This window comes from Portunus trituberculatus, chromosome 50 (assembly GCF_017591435.1).
Source record: "Portunus trituberculatus isolate SZX2019 chromosome 50, ASM1759143v1, whole genome shotgun sequence".
In the NCBI taxonomy this organism is placed as follows: Eukaryota; Metazoa; Arthropoda; class Malacostraca; order Decapoda; family Portunidae; genus Portunus; species Portunus trituberculatus.
In genome coordinates, this window is record NC_059304.1 from 17,053,486 (window position 1) to 17,071,772 (window position 18,287).

Here is an 18,287-nt window from a genome sequence, read left to right on the forward strand (position 1 = left end):
CTTAGAGAAAAAAAAAAAAACACAACTCCTACTTGCCCCGCCCTTCCCCAATATCACCCCTCCCCCCACCCCTTCACATTCCCACAGTAGGCCTATAGATAACCCATTCCTAGCTCCCCTTTCCTCCCCCCCCCTACCCTTTCCCATCACAGGAAAATATAATAGACCCATGCATGTTCTTCTCCCTTCCCAACACACACACACACACACACACACACACACACACACACACACACACACACACACACACACACATCCAATTTCGTGAAGAGCCTAGGAGCGAATTGAGCCTATGAGGATTAAAGGGAATGGAAGGGCATGGGTGATGGGTGAATGGGTGAATGGGGAGGGGGGAAGGGGAAAGAGGAGGGGGGGGGTTGACGTACTGTAGCAGTGAGGTGGATGGGATGTAGTAGTAGTAGTAGTAGCAGTAGTAGTAGTAGTAGTAGTAGTAGTAGTAGTAGTAGTAGTAGTCGTGAAATAGAGGTGATTTTACAGCGAGTACCGCGGAGATTCAGGATTTCACGCCGCCAAACTGGTCTACTCCCTGAATACAGATAACCCCTCCCCTTTCTTCCCCTCTCCTCCCCTCCCCCCATTACCTCTTTCTCCCTTTACCGCCTTGCCCTACCTAAGTCTTGGGCTGGGAGTAGTAGTAGTAGTAGTAGTAGTAGTAGTAGTAGTAGTAGTAGTAGTAGTAGTAGTAGTAGTAGTAGTAGTAGTAGTAGTAAAGAAGTGGTAATAAACACACACACACACACACACACACACACACACACACACACACACACACACACACACACTCTCTCTCTCTCTCTCTCTCTCTCTCTCTCTGTGCGTCTGCCTCTGCCTTTGCCTCTGCCTCTCCCCCTTACTGAAACAAGCTTAAATCACACCACATGCATAAACACACACACACACCTAATCAAATGCAGTCCAACCCATCCCAGGATCCCAAGCCCACCACCAATACAACCTTAAGTCCCGCAACGCCGCCCCAAAGATCCCGGGAAGCAATACTGATCAACGAGAAAAGTCACAGTAATCTTACGGACTTGGACACAAAACCACGGCGCGCTTACTGGAGCTCGTGTTGGCCCTGCGCTGCCACGGATTAGTGCAAAAAGTGCCTCATGCAAGTGGTCTGAGCCCCTTCACACTCGCGTCATGTCTCTAAGAATTGTGAGGGTGAGGGAAGGAAGGAAGCAAGCAAAGGCTGATAGTGTACCGGTATGGAAAAGCAGTTTTGGGTAGAGTAAATGCAAATCTGGTTTCTATCTACATTTCTAATTCAGTTTTTATTCATTAGTTGTTTTTTTCTTCGTCTTTTCATTGGTATTAGTGTATTGCTGTATTAACTGCACTACGTAACAGCAAATACACCGCTAACCAAGACAGTTTTCCCTTGATCTGCCGTACCTGCTCTTCATAACGTCTCACGAGGGAGGGAGGGAAGGAAGGAAGGAAGAAAAAAGGAAAGGAGAAAGAAAAAAGAAAGAACGAAAGAAAGAAAAAAAGGAAGGAAAGATGGAAGGAAGGAAGGGAAGGAAAGGAAAAGAAAATAAAGGAAACGAGAAGAAAAGAAAAAAAGGAAAGGAGAAGAAAAGAAAAGGAAAGCACAGTAAATAAGAACATAAGAAAAAGAGGGAAGCTGCAAGAGGCCGCCAGGTAAACACGTGGCACTCCCTGTACACGCAAACTCTACCTAATCAAACCTACCACCCTTCTCAGCATGAACACCAACACGATGGATGGCCAGGGATACGCAAAATTAAGATATGACATAAAAAAAAAACTATACACGGCTCTCCGCACTTGTCTTTTTCCCTTCGCCTCTTAACCTTTTCACTTCTGTACCTGCCCTTTGTCAACACTCAGAGCTCCGTGTTTCGTTAGTATGGACACAAGCGGAGACTCATACACAGACACAAGTTGTAAAGTAGATACCCTCTTTTACACTCTTCTGAGCCCTCATGTTCCTTAGTCTCTCTCTCTCTCTCTCTCTCTCTCTCTCTCTCTCTCTCTCTCAATGTTTTAGGTATAACTTTGACATTCACAGCACAGAAAATAAATAGCAAATCGATTATTGTCCATACGAGATTAGCAGGGCCAACAAATCAGCTGAGGCTTGTTCTTCCTTTGTGTTCTCTTCCTTTCCTTCCTTCCTCCTCTTCTTCCTCCTCCTCCTCCTCCATCTGCCTCAATCACATGTCATTCAGTTACATTATGTATGTTCCCTCTTTCTTCTTCACCACAACCACCACCACCACCACCACCACCACCTCCTCCTCCTCCTCCTCCTCCTCCTCCTCCTTTTCCATCTGCCTGCATCCCATGTCCCTCTGTTACTTTGTCCCCCCCCTCCTCCTCCTCCTCTCTGTACACAAGCAGCGTGGACAGAGGAAGACATGCATTGTGTTCCTCCAGTGAGAAAGAAGAGGACAGCTGTCAAGGGAGGGAGGGAAGGAGGGGGGGAGGGAGGGAAAAGAGAGGAGGGGGGAGAAAAGAAGGGAGATGGGGGGGAGAAGGTAAGAAAGGGTGGTCTTGAGAGAGAGAGAGAGAGAGAGAGAGAGAGAGAGAGAGAGAGAGAGAGAGAGAGAGAGAGAGAGAGAGAGAGAGAGAGAGAGAGAGAGAGAGAGGTGATGATTCAGGGGTAACTTATGAATAACTGAGTGGATGAGTCAGGCGGATGAGTGAATGGATGGCTGGATGGTTGAGTGGACGTGAGTCTGAATACATCCGTGGCTCAGGAAGGAAGGAAGGAAGGAAGGAAGGGATGGATAGATAAATAGATAGATAAAAGGAAGGAAGGAAGGAAGGGAAGGAAGAGAATGACAAACAAAAAAAAAAAGGAGGAGGAAGGAAGGAAGGAAGGGAAAGAAGAGAATGAAAGACAAAAAAAGGAGAGGAGGAAAGAAGGGAGGAAGGAAGGAATAGGAAGGAAGGAATGGGAAGGGAAAGGAGAGAACGACAGACAGTAAAAAAAAAAAAGGAGGAGGAAAGGAAGGAAGGAAGGAAGGAAGAAAAAGAAGGAAGGGAGAGCAAAGAACAACAGAGAAAAATGAAAGGAAGAGAAAAAAACAAGAAAATAAAAAGAAAGAAAATAAGGAAGGAAAGCAAAGAGACGGAACAAGAAAAAACACAGAAACAAAGAAGAAAAGAATAGAAAAAGACGAAAGGCGATAACAAAAGGAAGAACTCTAAAAACAGAAACGAAAACATAACATCACTAACAGAATACAAGAAAAAAAAGAAAGAAAAATAAATAAATAAATAAATAAAGTTGAGACTCGAATTTCAACCCTCAGAATTTTCCCACGAAGGAAGGCTGGGTGGAAATACGTAGGCCCTTTCTTCATACAGGCAATAATGTCATGTAGGCCTGACAACATCTTGCAACTCCCCTTATGCCTGGTCTTACTACTACTACTACTACTACTACTACTACTACTACTACTACTAATAACTAACTACTACTACTAATAATAATAATAATAATAATAATAATAATAATAATAATAATAATAATAATAATAATAATAATAATAATAATAATAATAATAATAATAATAATAACTAACTACTACTACTACTACTACTACTACTACTACTACTACTACTACTACTAAATAACTACTACTACTGCTACTACTACTACTACTACTACTACTACTACTAATAATAATAATAATAATAATACAAAACCCCTTCGTGATTACAAAATAACCGAGAAAGAATGCAAACTTCTACAATATTCGACATTCTCTCTCTCTCTCTCTCTCTCTCTCTCTCTCTCTCTCTCTCTCTCTCTCTCCCGTTTCTGCATAGCTCCTTCACTTCCCTTCCTTTCCCTCCCTCCCTCCCTCTTCTTACCCTGTGCCCCTCCTCACCCCTCCCTCCTCCTCCTCCTCCTCCTCCTCCTCTCAGTTGAAAGGCAGGTAAACTTACAAAGGTGTCGATCCCGTGGGTACTGGGGCATGCATTTCGGGAGGAGGAGGAGGAGGAGGAGGAGGAGGAGGAGGAGGAGGAGGAGGAGGAGGAGGAGGAGGAGGAGGAGGAGGAGGAAGGGAAGCACGCGAGAAAACCTTTGAAGAGAGGAAGGAAGAAGGATCGCGTCAGAAGAAAAGGAGGAAAATTCTCTCTCTCTCTCTCTCTCTCTCTCTCTCTCTCTCTCTCTCTCTCTCTCTCTCTCTCATACACGCACCACCAATACACGTACGAACTCCTCATCCCCCTTTGAAATAAATAACAAAACAAAACATTTAAGTAAACAGCAAAACCAACACTCTATACAGGTAACACGCAGCTAATTACTACACAGGTAAGTACATAAAGGTAAGTAACACAGGACCCGCCACCTTCACCTCCGCTCCCCCGACAACAACGTGTGTATCTGGCGGGGTTCACAAACACGCCTTTTACGGCCCCTCCTCCTCTGCTGCCTTCAAAAACGGGCAGCCGAGAGCGAGTTTTGGGGCGTGGTGGTGGTGGTGGTGGTGGTGGTGGTGGTGGTAGTGGTAGTAGTAGTAGATGTTTTCAATCATGTCTCAGTAGTAGTAGTAGTAGTAGTAGTAGTAGTAGTAGTAGTAGTAGTAGTAGTAGTAGTAGTAGTAGTAGTAGTAGTAGTAGATGTTTTTAATCATGTCTCTGTAGTAGTAGTAGTAGTAGTAGTAGTAGTAGTAGTAGTAGTAGTAGTAGTAGTAGTAGTAGTAGTGGTGGTGGTGGTGGTGGTGGTGGTGGTGGTGGTGGTGGTGGTGGCGTTACAACTGGTGGAACGATCGCGTATTACAGCCAGGGCGCCATCGGGCCATCAAGCAAGCAAGCAAGCAAGCAAGAAGCTGGTATGGTTTTCACAGTACCACTCCGCCACGGGAAGATGAGGCTGGCAAATCCATCTCACCCATTTTTCATCCCAAATATGGGGACGCAACACAGCCAGTGGAGGATGTGTGGGTGCCCCGGGGGGACGCTGCCCAACAGTGTGTGTGTGTGTGTGTGTGTGTGTGTGTGTGTGTGTGTGTGTGTGTGTGTGTGTGTGTGTGTGTGTGTGTGTGTGTGTCCCACTTCAAGGAGGGACTGCCGCCTTGTCTTGCTTCCCTCAAACCTTGTCTTGTCTTGCTACTACCTTCACCTGACTGTCTCTGGTTCACTGCCACAACAACAGCAACAACAACAAAAATCACCACCACCACCATCACCGCCACGACCCGCTTCCATTCATCTATCCATCCACACAGACACTCCACGGAAACATCTGTCAACGCTAGCGAGGCGCACATTTCACTGACACGCTCAAGATGTCCTCATTCACTGACTAAAGCTGCGTGTCCGTTGCCTTGACCAAGCTGCCGAGGCCTCCACACGTCAAGCAATAGGCAGAGAGATGCACAGGCAGGCAAACACACTGGTAAATAGATGCAGATAAATTGAGTGATTCGTTGGTGGGTTGGTTAACAGTCGTCCACTTATGTCATACTAGCACGGGTGTATTATAACGCTTTGTGCAGCCATGTTCTTCATCAATAAGTGGATTAACGAATGGATAAACAGATAGATAGATAGAAAGGTGAATAGGTAGGTAAAGTGGTATAGGTAGAGAGATGGCTAGGTAGATAGACTGATAGACTGAAAGACGAAGGGACAGACAGTTAATTTGAGAAATAAATCCTTATTCGTTTATGTAAACACACACACACACACACACACACACACACACACACACACACACACACACACACACACACACACAAATCGAGTAGTAGTAGTAGTAGTAGTAGTAGTAGTAGTAGTAGTAGTAGTAGTAGTAGTAGTAGTAGTAGTAGTAGTGTGTGTGTGTGTGTGTGTGTGTGTGTGTGTGTGTGTGTGTGTGTGTGTGTGTGTGTGTGTGTGTGTGTGGCTGCCTGCCTGCCTGCCTGCTTGCCCGCCCGCCCGCCCTCAAGGCCACGTCCAGTTAAAGGCAGGCGACCCTCGCTGACCCACACGTGACCCGCCGCAAAAACCCGCGCGGCAAGTCCGGAACACGTCTGGCGGCGGGCTGCTGACGGAGGGAGGGAAGGAGAGGAGAGAGGGGAGAAGGGAAGAGTGGTTGCTGTTAGGGATGGGGGGAATAGAGGATGGCTTAGCTTGCCCCGCTTATATCACTATTTGCCAACACAGGCCACGCTATCCCGCTACCCTGTGCTGACATCATGTGCCCGCTCCTCTCCTCTCGCTATCAGATAAACACAAGACTCTATTCTGAAACGTTTTGCTCTTTTCTCTCACCACGGCTGTTTTCAAAGGCCACACGGATGACTAGGCGGATTCTCAAGTGTGTTTTTCCTGTTAATGTTGTGAAAGTTTTGTTAATCTGTCACTCGAGCTCTCTGGATTAGCTTAAGCCCATGACATGTTTCCATATTCATTCTGGTTACTATTTACTGATATTGTACAGCTTCAGAAACTCATGTGGGGGACTAAACTGATGAAAATTCTGGCCATTAACCTTCTGACCTCTATATACCGTTCCTGATGTCAATAAAATAGTCTAATCGTACACAAATCTCAAGGAAAAAATAATGTGTCTCTGTACTGAAGGGATTAAAGTAAAATGAATGCCATGAAGCTGGAGGCAATCATATAAAACAGTAACTAGTGAGCATTTCCAGTTTATGTTGAATCTCTTAATAGAAAACTTGTCATCCCAGACTTATTAAAATCATCAAAAACATCATGAAACTGGAGGCGGTGTGTCGCTGAAGGCTGGATTGAAAGGTTACCTCAATCAAAACTGGTTAAGAAGACTTGCTGTTGCACTTGTTTTGTCGCTTGTGTTTCTCATTATGGCTGTGGATTTTGCAACACTAATTCCTTCAGCACCACGGCGTCTGCTAAATCTTACGCTAAATACAACTTGACAATCGTATTAAGTTCACGATGTTGTTTCTCTGATTAATAATTCACTATATCTTCATTACGTGACATCATCGTTAGTGTCACGTGAACTTGGGAGCTTTAAACATTTCAGCACTGGGACGCATTTCTACCATGAGTTTTGGGTGCAATTAGACCATTTTACTGACATTAGGAAGGGTCTATGAAGGTCAGAAGATTAATGGCCACAGTCTTCACTATTTTAATCCTCACACAAGTTTCTGAAGTCGTATAAAATAAAAATAAAAAAAACTAGTAAGAAGAATGAATATGGAAATGCGTCCTGGTATTGAAAGGGTTAAAAATATTTGACATATTTATGGATGGAAATGATAAGGTGGAAATAAAGACGTATGTTTTATAATGGGACTAATACGTCTAGGTCATGGCTTATCACAGGTTCGATTATTACTATTATCATTATTATCATTATTATTATTATTATTTTCGTGTGTTCTTGTGTCCTTCATTCAAATGGCTAATGAACGAATGGAACTCAGTTGTCAGATAAGCAAATCAAATGTTGTAAGAGCTAGAATTATGAACAGCAGGAAAAAAAGAGGACGAATAATGTGTGTGTGTGTGTGTGTGTGTGTGTGTGTGTGTGTGTGTGTGTGTGTGTGTGTGTGTGTGTGTGTGTGTGTGTGTGTGTGTGTGTGTGTGTGTGTGTGTGTGTGTGTGTGTGTGTAGAAATCTTTCCTAACTGATGGCGCTAATGAGCAAGCAAGAAGATTAATAGGGTTAAACTTCTCTCTCTCTCTCTCTCTCTCTCTCTCTCTCTCTCTCTCTCTCTCTCTCTGAAATCTGACAATAATGACGTTACGTAGTGAAGAAAGAAGAAGAAGAAGAAGAAGAAGAAGAAGAGAATAGTCTAATAAATGATGAATACGAGAGATACAAAGGGAAAAAAAAGTAAGAAAGTAAAAAACAAAGAAAAAAGAAGGTAAAAAGGAAATTGGTGGGAATAATATTTGTTATGTATAGACAGTAAATGTTGTAGGTAGTTATGCAGATAAATAAAGAATGTTACATGAATGAGTCTGAAGAGTGATGAGAGGAGGAGGAGGAGGAGGAGGTGATGAATATATTTCTTTATTTTTTTTATTTTTGTAATGTAGGAAAGAGGAAAAGCGTCAGCCAAAATTAGGGAGCAAATGCCTCGATACCTCCCTCTTAAAAGAAGACTACTAATACTACAAGGGTAAGGAAAGCGAATTCAAGGGAGAGTAGAGTGAAGAGTACTAGGAAAAAATATATTAGCTTGTATGGTAGATAGTATGGAGTTAGTAAAAAAAAAAAAAAAAACAAGGAGTGATGGAAAAAAAAAAGTACTAGGAAAAAAAAAAGTAGTAGTTTGTAAGGTAAATATTATACATGGAGCTGAAAAAAAAATAGTCAAAGTAATTAAGCTAGAGTGAGTGAGTGATGGACATAGTGAAAGCTGCTGGGAAAAAAGTACTAGGGAAAAAAATGAAGTAGTTTGTAAGGTAAATATACATAGAGTTAATAACAAAAAAGTAAGTAAGCCAGAGTGAAGGAGTGATGGACAGAGTGAAGGCAGCTGGGAAAAAAAAAAAAAAAAAGTTTGTGAAGTAAATATTATAAAGTAGAAAAAATTAAAAATAATGAGTCTTGGAGTGAATGGGCGATGGAAACGAGAGGGGTAAATATTGTCGAGAGTACAAAAAAATAAATAAATAAATAAATAAAAAAACTGTCGAAGAAAAACCAATTTAGAGGTTTTTCGGGTTAAATACTGTACGGAATAAAAAAAAACAATAAAACAATAAAATAAAATAAAATAAATAAATAAGAGAGAGAGAGAGAGAGAGAGAGAGAGAGAGAGAGAGAGAGAGAGAGAGAGAGAGAGAGAGAGAGAGAGAGAGAGAGAGAGAGAGAGAGAGAGAGAGAGAGAGAGAGAGAGAGAGAAAAAAAAAACTGTCAGAGTAACACAAATTTGTCACAAAAAAAAAAAAAAAAAAAACATAACAGCATTCAAAACTTCAGGAAAGGTGCAAGAAGCCGTCAGACCTACAACAACACGTGGCGGTCCCTGAAAAGTGGAAAAAAAGAAAAAAAAAAGCGAAAAAAAAAACATACCTAACTATTTACCATCCATCATCCCCGTCCATAACTGTGTCTGATCCTGCTTTAAGGCTCTCCATTCACTCGCCACTAACAACAACCTAATTCATCTAACACCATCTAGGCCAATTATTCCTTCCTATCCAGTCACGTGTATAGTAGAAATGAAAAAAAAATAATAATTATAGATTCACTAAAAGCAATATTAACCCCTTCAGTACTGGAACGCATTTTTACAGTGAGTTTTGGGTGTGATTGAACGATTTTATTTACATAAGGAAGTGTATAGTAACAATTATAAATAAAATTCTAGATTCACTAAAAACAATGTTAAACTCCCTTCAGTACTGGAACGCATTTTTACAGTGAGTTTTGGGTGCGATTAGACGATTTTATTTACATGAGGAAGGGTCTATGGAGGTCAGAAGATTAATGGCCAGAGTCTACACTATTTTAATCCCCCACGTAAGTTTCTAATGCTTTGTAAAATCACCAAATAATTACCAAAATGAATATGAAAGCGTGTTCTGGTACTTGAAGGGATGAAGTACAAAATTTAAAGGAATACTATTAATAAAAAGCACAAGATTCAACAATAAATAGCTTCATATATATACATTTTCTTTCCTTCAATTTTTCCTTCGCATTTTTTCCCTTGTGTATTTCCCTCGTAATTTCCTCCCCACTTTTGTTCTATTTTAACTTTATCCTTTTCTTTTCATTCTAATTTCATGTTTTTTTTTCAATTTTTTCTGTATATATTTTTCCTAAGCTTACTTTCCTGTCACTTTTTTTTTTTTTTTTTTTTTTTTGTCCTGGTCTATTTGTCTTTCTTTGTTCCAATATTGTCCTCGTGTACTTTTGGTCCTTCGTTTATTTGTTTGCTGCATAATGTGACCTTGTCTAACCTTGCCTTTCCTGTTTCTTTGTTTTAGTTTGTCCTTGTCAACCTGTTTCTTTGTTTCTTTGTCGTAATTTTTTCTTTCTTTCTTTGTGTGTGTGTGTGTGTGTGTGTGTGTGTGTGTGTGTGTGTGTGTGTGTGTGTGTGTGTGTGTGTGTGTGTGTGTGTGTGTGTGTGTGTGTCAGTCACTATATTTCTTTGTCTTTCAGCTCTAAGTCTCTCTCTCTCTCTCTCTCTCTCTCTCTCTCACACACACACACACACACACACACACAAAAGGTCAACATGGCGTCCAAAACAGCATCAAGACTAACAAAATGGACAGGGCGGCGCTAAAACTCACACACGACTCATTATCACAGCATTTTCACCCCCAGAAACCTGTCAAGCTGCGTGATAGCAACTGACTGAATGAGCGTTCGCCCTTTACCTCCCTCTACCTCGGCCGCCTACGCCCAGCCACCAGCGGACGCCCACCTGTATGCATCAACACGAGCAGACATGACTCTCTACCTTATCTCACCGCCGCGTCATCAGGCCGTCACATGCTAGCGGCGAACTCAAAGAGGGTGTGTGTTATTCAATCTAGGGCAAGGACAAGTGGGAGGTGACAAGTGAGGTGAGAAGCTACGTAAAGTGAGGTTGGTTTGGCTTGCTTGATTTAGAAGTTAGAGATAGAGTGAGGTGACAAGAGTGAGGGGACAAGGGTGAGGGGACAAGAATGAGAAGCTAAGTATTGCTAGAATGTATAGGGTAAAGTGGGGTTGGTTTGGCTTGCTGGACTTAGAAGTTAGAGAGATAGAGTGAGATGACAAAAGTGAGGTGAGAAGATAAGTAAAATCTATACAGTGAAGTGGATTGGCTTGTGTGATTTAGAAGTTAGAATAAAAAAAAAAAACACCTGTTATTTTTGTTCTTCCTTTTTCAGATGGGTGTAACAATTAATCACCTCACCTGGCCCCTACTCACACCAGCGCCCCTACAAGCCTTCCTAGTAGCCTCACCCCTTCAAGTCCATTTTAAGCCTTATATACTTTGAGCTAATGATTATTTATACATTTTGCTCCCCGTGATGACAGCGCCGGCCCAGCAAGGCAATGAGGTACACGTGTGCTGAATGGCAGGCAATTTGTGCTTTTATCCTCTACATTTTGCTGTCCTGTCACGATATTACGAGGGGAGAGGGAAGGGAGTGAGAGGGTGTAGGGGAGAGAATGTGCATGGGAGAGGGACAGACGGGAGGTGTAGAGAGGAGAGACAGGAATGGGAAAGATGGAGAGAGAAGCGATGTGAAGGGGAGAGATAGGGAAAGGATACAGAGGGTAAAATAGGGGAGAGGAGAGATGGGAAGAGAATGGAAAGGGGGAGGGAAATGGAAGGATGTGAGAAGGGGAAAGGATATAGAGGGAAAAGATGAGAAGGGGAAGAGGAGAGATGGGAAGAGAAGGGAGAGAGGGAGAGAAATGGAAGAACAGAGAAATGGGAGATAATAATTAATAATCACCTCAAACAACAACTAATATCGCTATACACGACTAACGAAACACACTAGGACATGTACTGGCAATGCAAAGGTAATCGTATATGCACACTGAACCTCTCCACCAACCTCGCAGTCACGTATCATCCCTTAACATAAATACCAGTAGATAAATTCATAGATAGGGATGATAGGTGTATACGTAGCAATGACCACATGTTTACAGAGACAATAGGTTTCTGCAGCATCCCTCGTATTCTCGGTGCATCTCCTGCCAACCACCACTGCAGCACAACGCTCATTTCTTATGCATGACCTACCACTGCATCACGAGCACGAGGTCCCTCTGCTTGCTTGCTTGCCTACACACAACTCACAACCGCACCACAACGCACACAAACCACCTACACAGTGTTAGGTAAGAATTAAAAAGAAAACCTTGCATGACGTCCGCTTCTTATATGACTAATCACATTAAAACCACCTATATCTTACACCTCAGAACTACAACACACCACCGACAGCTTATACACGACCCACAAGACAGCACTACCACATCTCACCTTTGTTTCTATGAGTTTTTAGCATTATGGTTCGTATCCTGAAGCTTTTCTTTGCTTCACCTCCACAATTTCAAGACTTTAGGTATTTAAATTTGCACGAGTTTTTAAGGTTTTTGTTTTACGGTTCTAGAGGCAGAGTGACAATATTTCTACATTATTAACATGAAAAATACTCTTAAAAAACCCCACTTATCATCTGTGTGGCCTTAGAAAATAGTTATAGTGAGAGATCAAAGCGATTCTGCATGCGGACCTACAAGACATCACCTACATCTTACACACCTTCCACAAACCACACCTGTCCCTTGCTTCCGTGAGTTCTTAACGCTAATCACCTGTGTGGCCTTGGAAAATAGTTATGGTGAGAGATCAAAGCGATTCTGAATGCGGACCCACAAGACATCATCTACATCTTACACACGACCCACAAAGCAACACCGCCACACCTGTCCCTTGCTTCCGTGAGTCCTTAGCGCTAATCTGAGCAGGGATAAGACCAGTACAGGCAGCCCCCTACAGTACCTGCCCACGCCTACCTACCTGCCTTCCCTAATGGCGCGGCTAATGAAATAGTGCTGCGGGGCGCCTCGGGAAGATGAGTCAGTGTCCCGCAGTGTCCCCCGCCGCAATTTAAGGGTCTTTACCCACGAGGGGCTCAGCTCGGGGATGAACAGGGATTCCACCACCCCGGCAGTGCACCTTTAGCCCCCTCGCCTCTACGTGCCGTAACCTCAAGCACGCACGCACGCACACACGCACAGACATCCACCAACCCACGCACACACACTTCTAATTACAGCACAGTGTTTATTGCAATTAAGGGATGGTTTGGGAATGCACTAATGATGATGATGGTGATGATGGTGATGATGATGATAGCGATGATGATGATAATGATAATGATGATGAACAACAACATAACAAGAAGAACAGGATAAAGAACAACAAGAACAAGAGGAGGAGGAGGAGGAGGAGGAGGAGGAGGAGGAGGAATAATAATAATAATAATAATAATAATAATAATAATAATAATAATAATAATAATAATAAGAAGAAGAAGAAGAAGAAGAAGAAGAAGAAGAAGAAGAAGAAGAAGAAGAAGAAGAAGAAGAAGAAGAAGAAAAGAAGAACAAGAAAAGAATAATAACAACAACAATAATAATAACAATAACAATAATAATAATAATAATAATAATAATAATAATAATAATAATAATAATAATAATAATAATAATAATCGTAGAATTAACATCCGTCATTCCTACAGTCTGTGCACAACCTTCACCATTTATGAAATACGTTGAATCTACACACATATTATATTCTACTACACATTTGTTGGCGATACAAAAAAAGTAGTAGTAGTAGTAGTAGTAGTAGTAGTAGTAGTAGCAGTAGCAGTATCATTAGCAGTAGCAGTAGCAGTAGCAGTAGCAGTAGTAGCAGTAGTGCATTGTTAACATCATCACTAAAAGAAAAGAAAGAAAGAAAACAAAAGCATGACCACCATAATGTACTTATATTCTCATTCCCATTCCTATTCCCATTCCTCTCAGCATTACAACCACAGTGTACATTCCGCCACTCAGCTCACACCCAATGCAGCACGGGAAAGAATGATGCACCACGGAGCAACACACTGGCCTCATCTCATCACTACACGTCCTGTTCATCAAGCAGAGCAAAGGTGCAGGAAATGACTCACTCAGACCTTGCATTATCAGTGGAAGTGGAGGAGTAGCAATCTGTTTGACTTATCTTTTATCTTTATTTTGTTTTTGTTTATATATTTTCTTTTATTTCTAGCTTCTTCTTCTTTTTTGTGTGTGTATGCATTTGCCTCTAACGATTATTTTCTTCTCTAAAAGGGTTTGATTAACAAGAAGCTGGTCTATAAAGCAATACACGATAATTTACTTATTTCTCCAAGGTTACGTAATCTCTCAAAACATTTATCGCTTTCTTATTCCTTTCTCACATTCCCTGGACAGTCTCCGGCAGTCTTCCCAACAGTCTCCCTCATTCCTCTGTCCTTCACACCTGACAATTTCAGCCACAAAACGGCACAAATATAAGCTAACCGCAATTTGAGAAACACTATTTTCTGCACTGTCGGCATGGCTTTATTTCTATTGTCACACATAGGTTTTCCTCAACACTATTCACAGGAGCTCATTTTCATGACACAAACACCACAAAGTGTAGCTCTACCTGGTAAGCTGACGTTAAGTGAGAAGAAAGCCCTTTTGGGTTAAATCTGTTCATAAATCATTGACACAAAGAGAAATATTCAAGACTGCATCGCTGGTCTTAGTTTACATTTGCAAATTTGCAAGAAAAGAGAATAAGAGAAGATAATGGAAGGAAGGAAGAAGGAAGATAAGTATGGATGATAGTGCATTGTGAAAGTTCTGTGGATGTCTGACGAGAGGGAGGAATGGAAGTCCATAATTGGCGACACGACAAGACTGGTACCTTGGTGATGGTAACTAGTAAACAGAAGACACACAGGCCAGCATTTAATGTATCAAACTCCATGACTCTTTATACATATGATAAAGACTGATGGAAAACTGCAGCAATAACACAAAGATGACGAATCTCCACAGCCTAGGTGGGCAGCCTCCCTCAGGAAGCATCAATCCAGAATCAAACTTATTCCCACCAGAGAAAGGCATCTGAAAGACTAATCATTTTGCTTCAAACGCATCATGTAACGATGACACATTGACGATGATCATAGTAGCAGAAGAAATGTATGGAAATTAAACACCGACAAAGTTACGCTAGACAAGATAAAGACCCTACTATGGAAGCTGTGGAAGGAAACAATGATGTATCCATTGTAAAAACAGGTAAAATACAATGACCACAGATGCACGGCCACAGACAATGCAAGTGAAGATGACCAAATAAAAGATGCAATAAATTCTCTGCTAGATACACTCGTAGTTCTTCTGTGAATTATTTGCTTTTTTATAGCATCAGCTTGGGAAATATCAAATATGAAGCTGAAGCACAAAAAAAAAAAAAAAAAAAAAAAAAAAAAAAAAATATCAGCATTTTTTTTTACAAGTTTACAAACTTAATAAGTGTACACAAACACTATCAGGAATACACAGCAACTATAAAACTGATTACTTCAACTTCATCAGTCAAGTAGAGGAAAAATATGGCGAGAACACTACGCCACTCGACATGGCTTCCAAAGATAATGAAACGGCCAGTAGCTAACTCAGTAGCAACCCAAGTAGTTATGAATGCACACAAGGAACAGGAGGCATAAAACACACATTCTGAGGCAGTGAACAACCTCCATATGCACAAGAAAACCAGTCATTATAAAGATACAGAAGGTTAAGGAAAAAGGAACCCTACGAGTGACAAATTTCCACAGATATTTGACACCGAAATGAACCACTGGACCCACAAAATACCAACGGCACCAATTCTACACAAGTCATGCTTAACAAAACACTTCTGACGATTTCATTGCTATTTCAACCAATACACAGTACATAAGGATACCCCTTCACACAGTCTACATCACACTGTTTGGAGCATTTCTAGTCTCATTATACCTTGACAGAGAACAATAATATATTTACCTTAAGGCAGGGCTCTTTCAGGCATCACAAAAAATGTTAGATTGGGTCAATCTTAAAGGGAGTTTCAGAACCTTTTAGGTTATATAATGTTAGGTTAGGTTGGTTTATCTTATGCAGTGTTCATTAGGTTGTGTGATGAGGGAGGGGTGTGATAAGGAGAAGTATTGGTTGAAACAGCAGATTTACCATTTGGAGACCACAAGGCAGCATATAATTTATAAATGATAACTATATGAGCATCAGTGACTAGCTGTAGTGTAAACTAAACTGGAATTAACACAGATGAGAAATGCTACGGCTGAGAAATGTCACAACTACGATTACCATGGCTAGGAATACTGCAGGAATATTTAGGCAGAACATTCCGGCAGGATATACTAAAATCACGAATATTTTGACATAACATTGTATCAGAGGCAAGGCCGGGGAAGACGCTAAGGCTGGGTGTATCATAGCGAGATATACCATTAATGAAAACAGTACGGCTGGAAATACTACACCCAAAAACACCACACACAAGAATACAGACTGAAAAATACCCAACACTAAAATACTACAACTGGAATTACTATCACCGGAAACACTAAGAAATCAAAAAACAAATGAAGATAAAATAAAACAAAAAAAATAGAACCATTACGACTTGAGAACACCATAACCACCACCACCACCACAGCACCACAACACCACAATAAACACACGCAAGGAAGCACCACAACCCATCCCAAGTTGACCTCCGCCCCAGGCCATCCCAGCTCCCACCTCTTCCTCCGGCCAGCCTCTCCCCGCCGCTTCTCCTCCCGCCATAACTAACCCAAGCGTCTTATTTCCTCACCTGCCACCGGGAAGCCCTCACTGTGTAGTCCTGGTGTGCTCATTTTCATGGTTAGCGTCAGCAGCACTCACAGCGGCCTGGCCATTGGTGACCTTTGTGTGTACACTGTAAACAAACAACAAGTGCACAGCGGCTTGCGCATCCACACCCCGCCAGCCATCGCCATAGCCGCCCTTCCGTATTTTCTCCTATTTTTTCAACCTTTTTTCTGGTTCCTTTGGTGTGTTTTTATTGTTTGTTTTTTTGTACGTTGTATTTTTGTGTTTTGTTTTCTTTTGTGTGTGTGTTTGGTTTGTTTCGTTTTTGTGTGTGTTTCTCTCTCTCTCTCTCTCTCTCTCTCTCTCTCTCTCTCTCTCTCTCTCTCTCTCTCTCTCTGGAGTATTATACGATGTAACACACACACACACACACACACACACACACACACACACACACACACACACACACACTTAATAACAAAAATAATGCTACTACTAACAACTACTACTACTACTACTACTACTACTACTACTACTACTACTACTACTACTACTACTACTACTACTACTATTTATAGTACTAAACTCCATCTCACATTAGTACACTCGTGGTTAATTCTGGTTTTCCTTCACTCTGAGTCTAGAAACACGAGAAAGTTTAGCTAAATATTCATGTACAGAGTGAGATAGAAGCTTAGAAACACATGGAAAATTATTGGGTTTAGTGGATATCATTCTAAAGGTGTTGACATAGAGCAGGTACAGTATGCGAGTAGCACTAACCTGCCTATATATAGGCCTCAGCATCATATTTTTTTTCTTTATTTATGCAAGAGGGGGAAACAGGCCAAGAGTCAACATAAAACGAAAAAAAAAAAGACCCACTTAGTTGCCAGTTCCCTTGCAGGTCCGAGAGAGTTAGCAAAAAGAAGGGGATGGAGTAAAGGATGTTAGTTCCTTTCTCCGGCGCCTAGTTTAGCACGTTATTGCTTCCGCTTATCATAATCTCAACGCTGTACTTGTGCTTTCTATTCGCGACCCATCCTTCTCCAAACTCCAACAATGACACACAGCACAGTACTCTTCACAGCAGGGGTGGAGCAAAAATGGAGCGGAACTGGAGGAGTGCGGAACCATTGCATGGAGTTCTTTCTGCTGTCAAAGTGTCATTTGAATGGATCATAAGCACAAGGTTCCATCACGTTCACTGCCACTGTGAATGCATCCACTGAAATGCATGAGATGGTATTTGACAGAAGCGGAACTATGATAGGAGCGAGACCTGAGCGTGACCGTCATTGTAGTGCTATCAATCATGATCTAAAATGTAAGAAGAGACGACGAAACGTTTTGAGCACTGTCCTGCATGCGTGTTTGTGTGGCCGGGGCAGGATGCTAGCTAAGGTATTGTCAGGGAACATAATACATGTTGTGGTGCGTCACTTCGTAAGCCCACGACGGCAACGTTCCACTTCCAGAGTTCCTTGACTTCACCTCTAGAGAGAGAGAGAGAGAGAGAGAGAGAGAGAGAGAGAGAGAAAACGAGTTCCTTTATCATTAAAGAAAACCGATTCCATGGCCACTTCTTACAGTGACTCATGTATTTTGAACGAGTACGAAGTCAAATCTTATTTTCTTCATTGATCCTAACAAGATAATACGTAGATGATATAATGATTTGATACTATAAGGTAACACATACACAGAGGCCGCTTCCATAAGACAGTTCTTTATAATAATCATCAAAAGTAAATAAACAAAACACGCTTTGAAGTAATGAGAAAAAGCTATAGGAAAACTCTTATTTGTTTATTAATTCTTTACAATATGCTCGTTTTTCATACGAAACCATTTGGCAATTAACAACTTCATATAATGAAACATAAAAATAATAAGCCAGGAAATGAGCTCTGTAAACACTAAAA

General features: G+C 41.5%; 1 protein-coding gene across 1 annotated transcript in view; it reads right to left on the reverse strand.

Moving 5' to 3' along the window:
- LOC123500164 (cytohesin-1-like) overlaps positions 1 to 16,512 on the reverse strand; it is a 226,200-nt gene extending 209,688 nt beyond the window's left edge. The window contains exon 1 of the mRNA XM_045248867.1: positions 16,385 to 16,512. Within this exon, the coding sequence (XP_045104802.1) occupies positions 16,385 to 16,433 (49 nt within the window). The 5' untranslated portion in view covers positions 16,434 to 16,512. The remainder of the gene's footprint in view (positions 1 to 16,384) is intronic.
- Between the last annotated feature and the right edge of the window lie 1,775 nt (positions 16,513 to 18,287).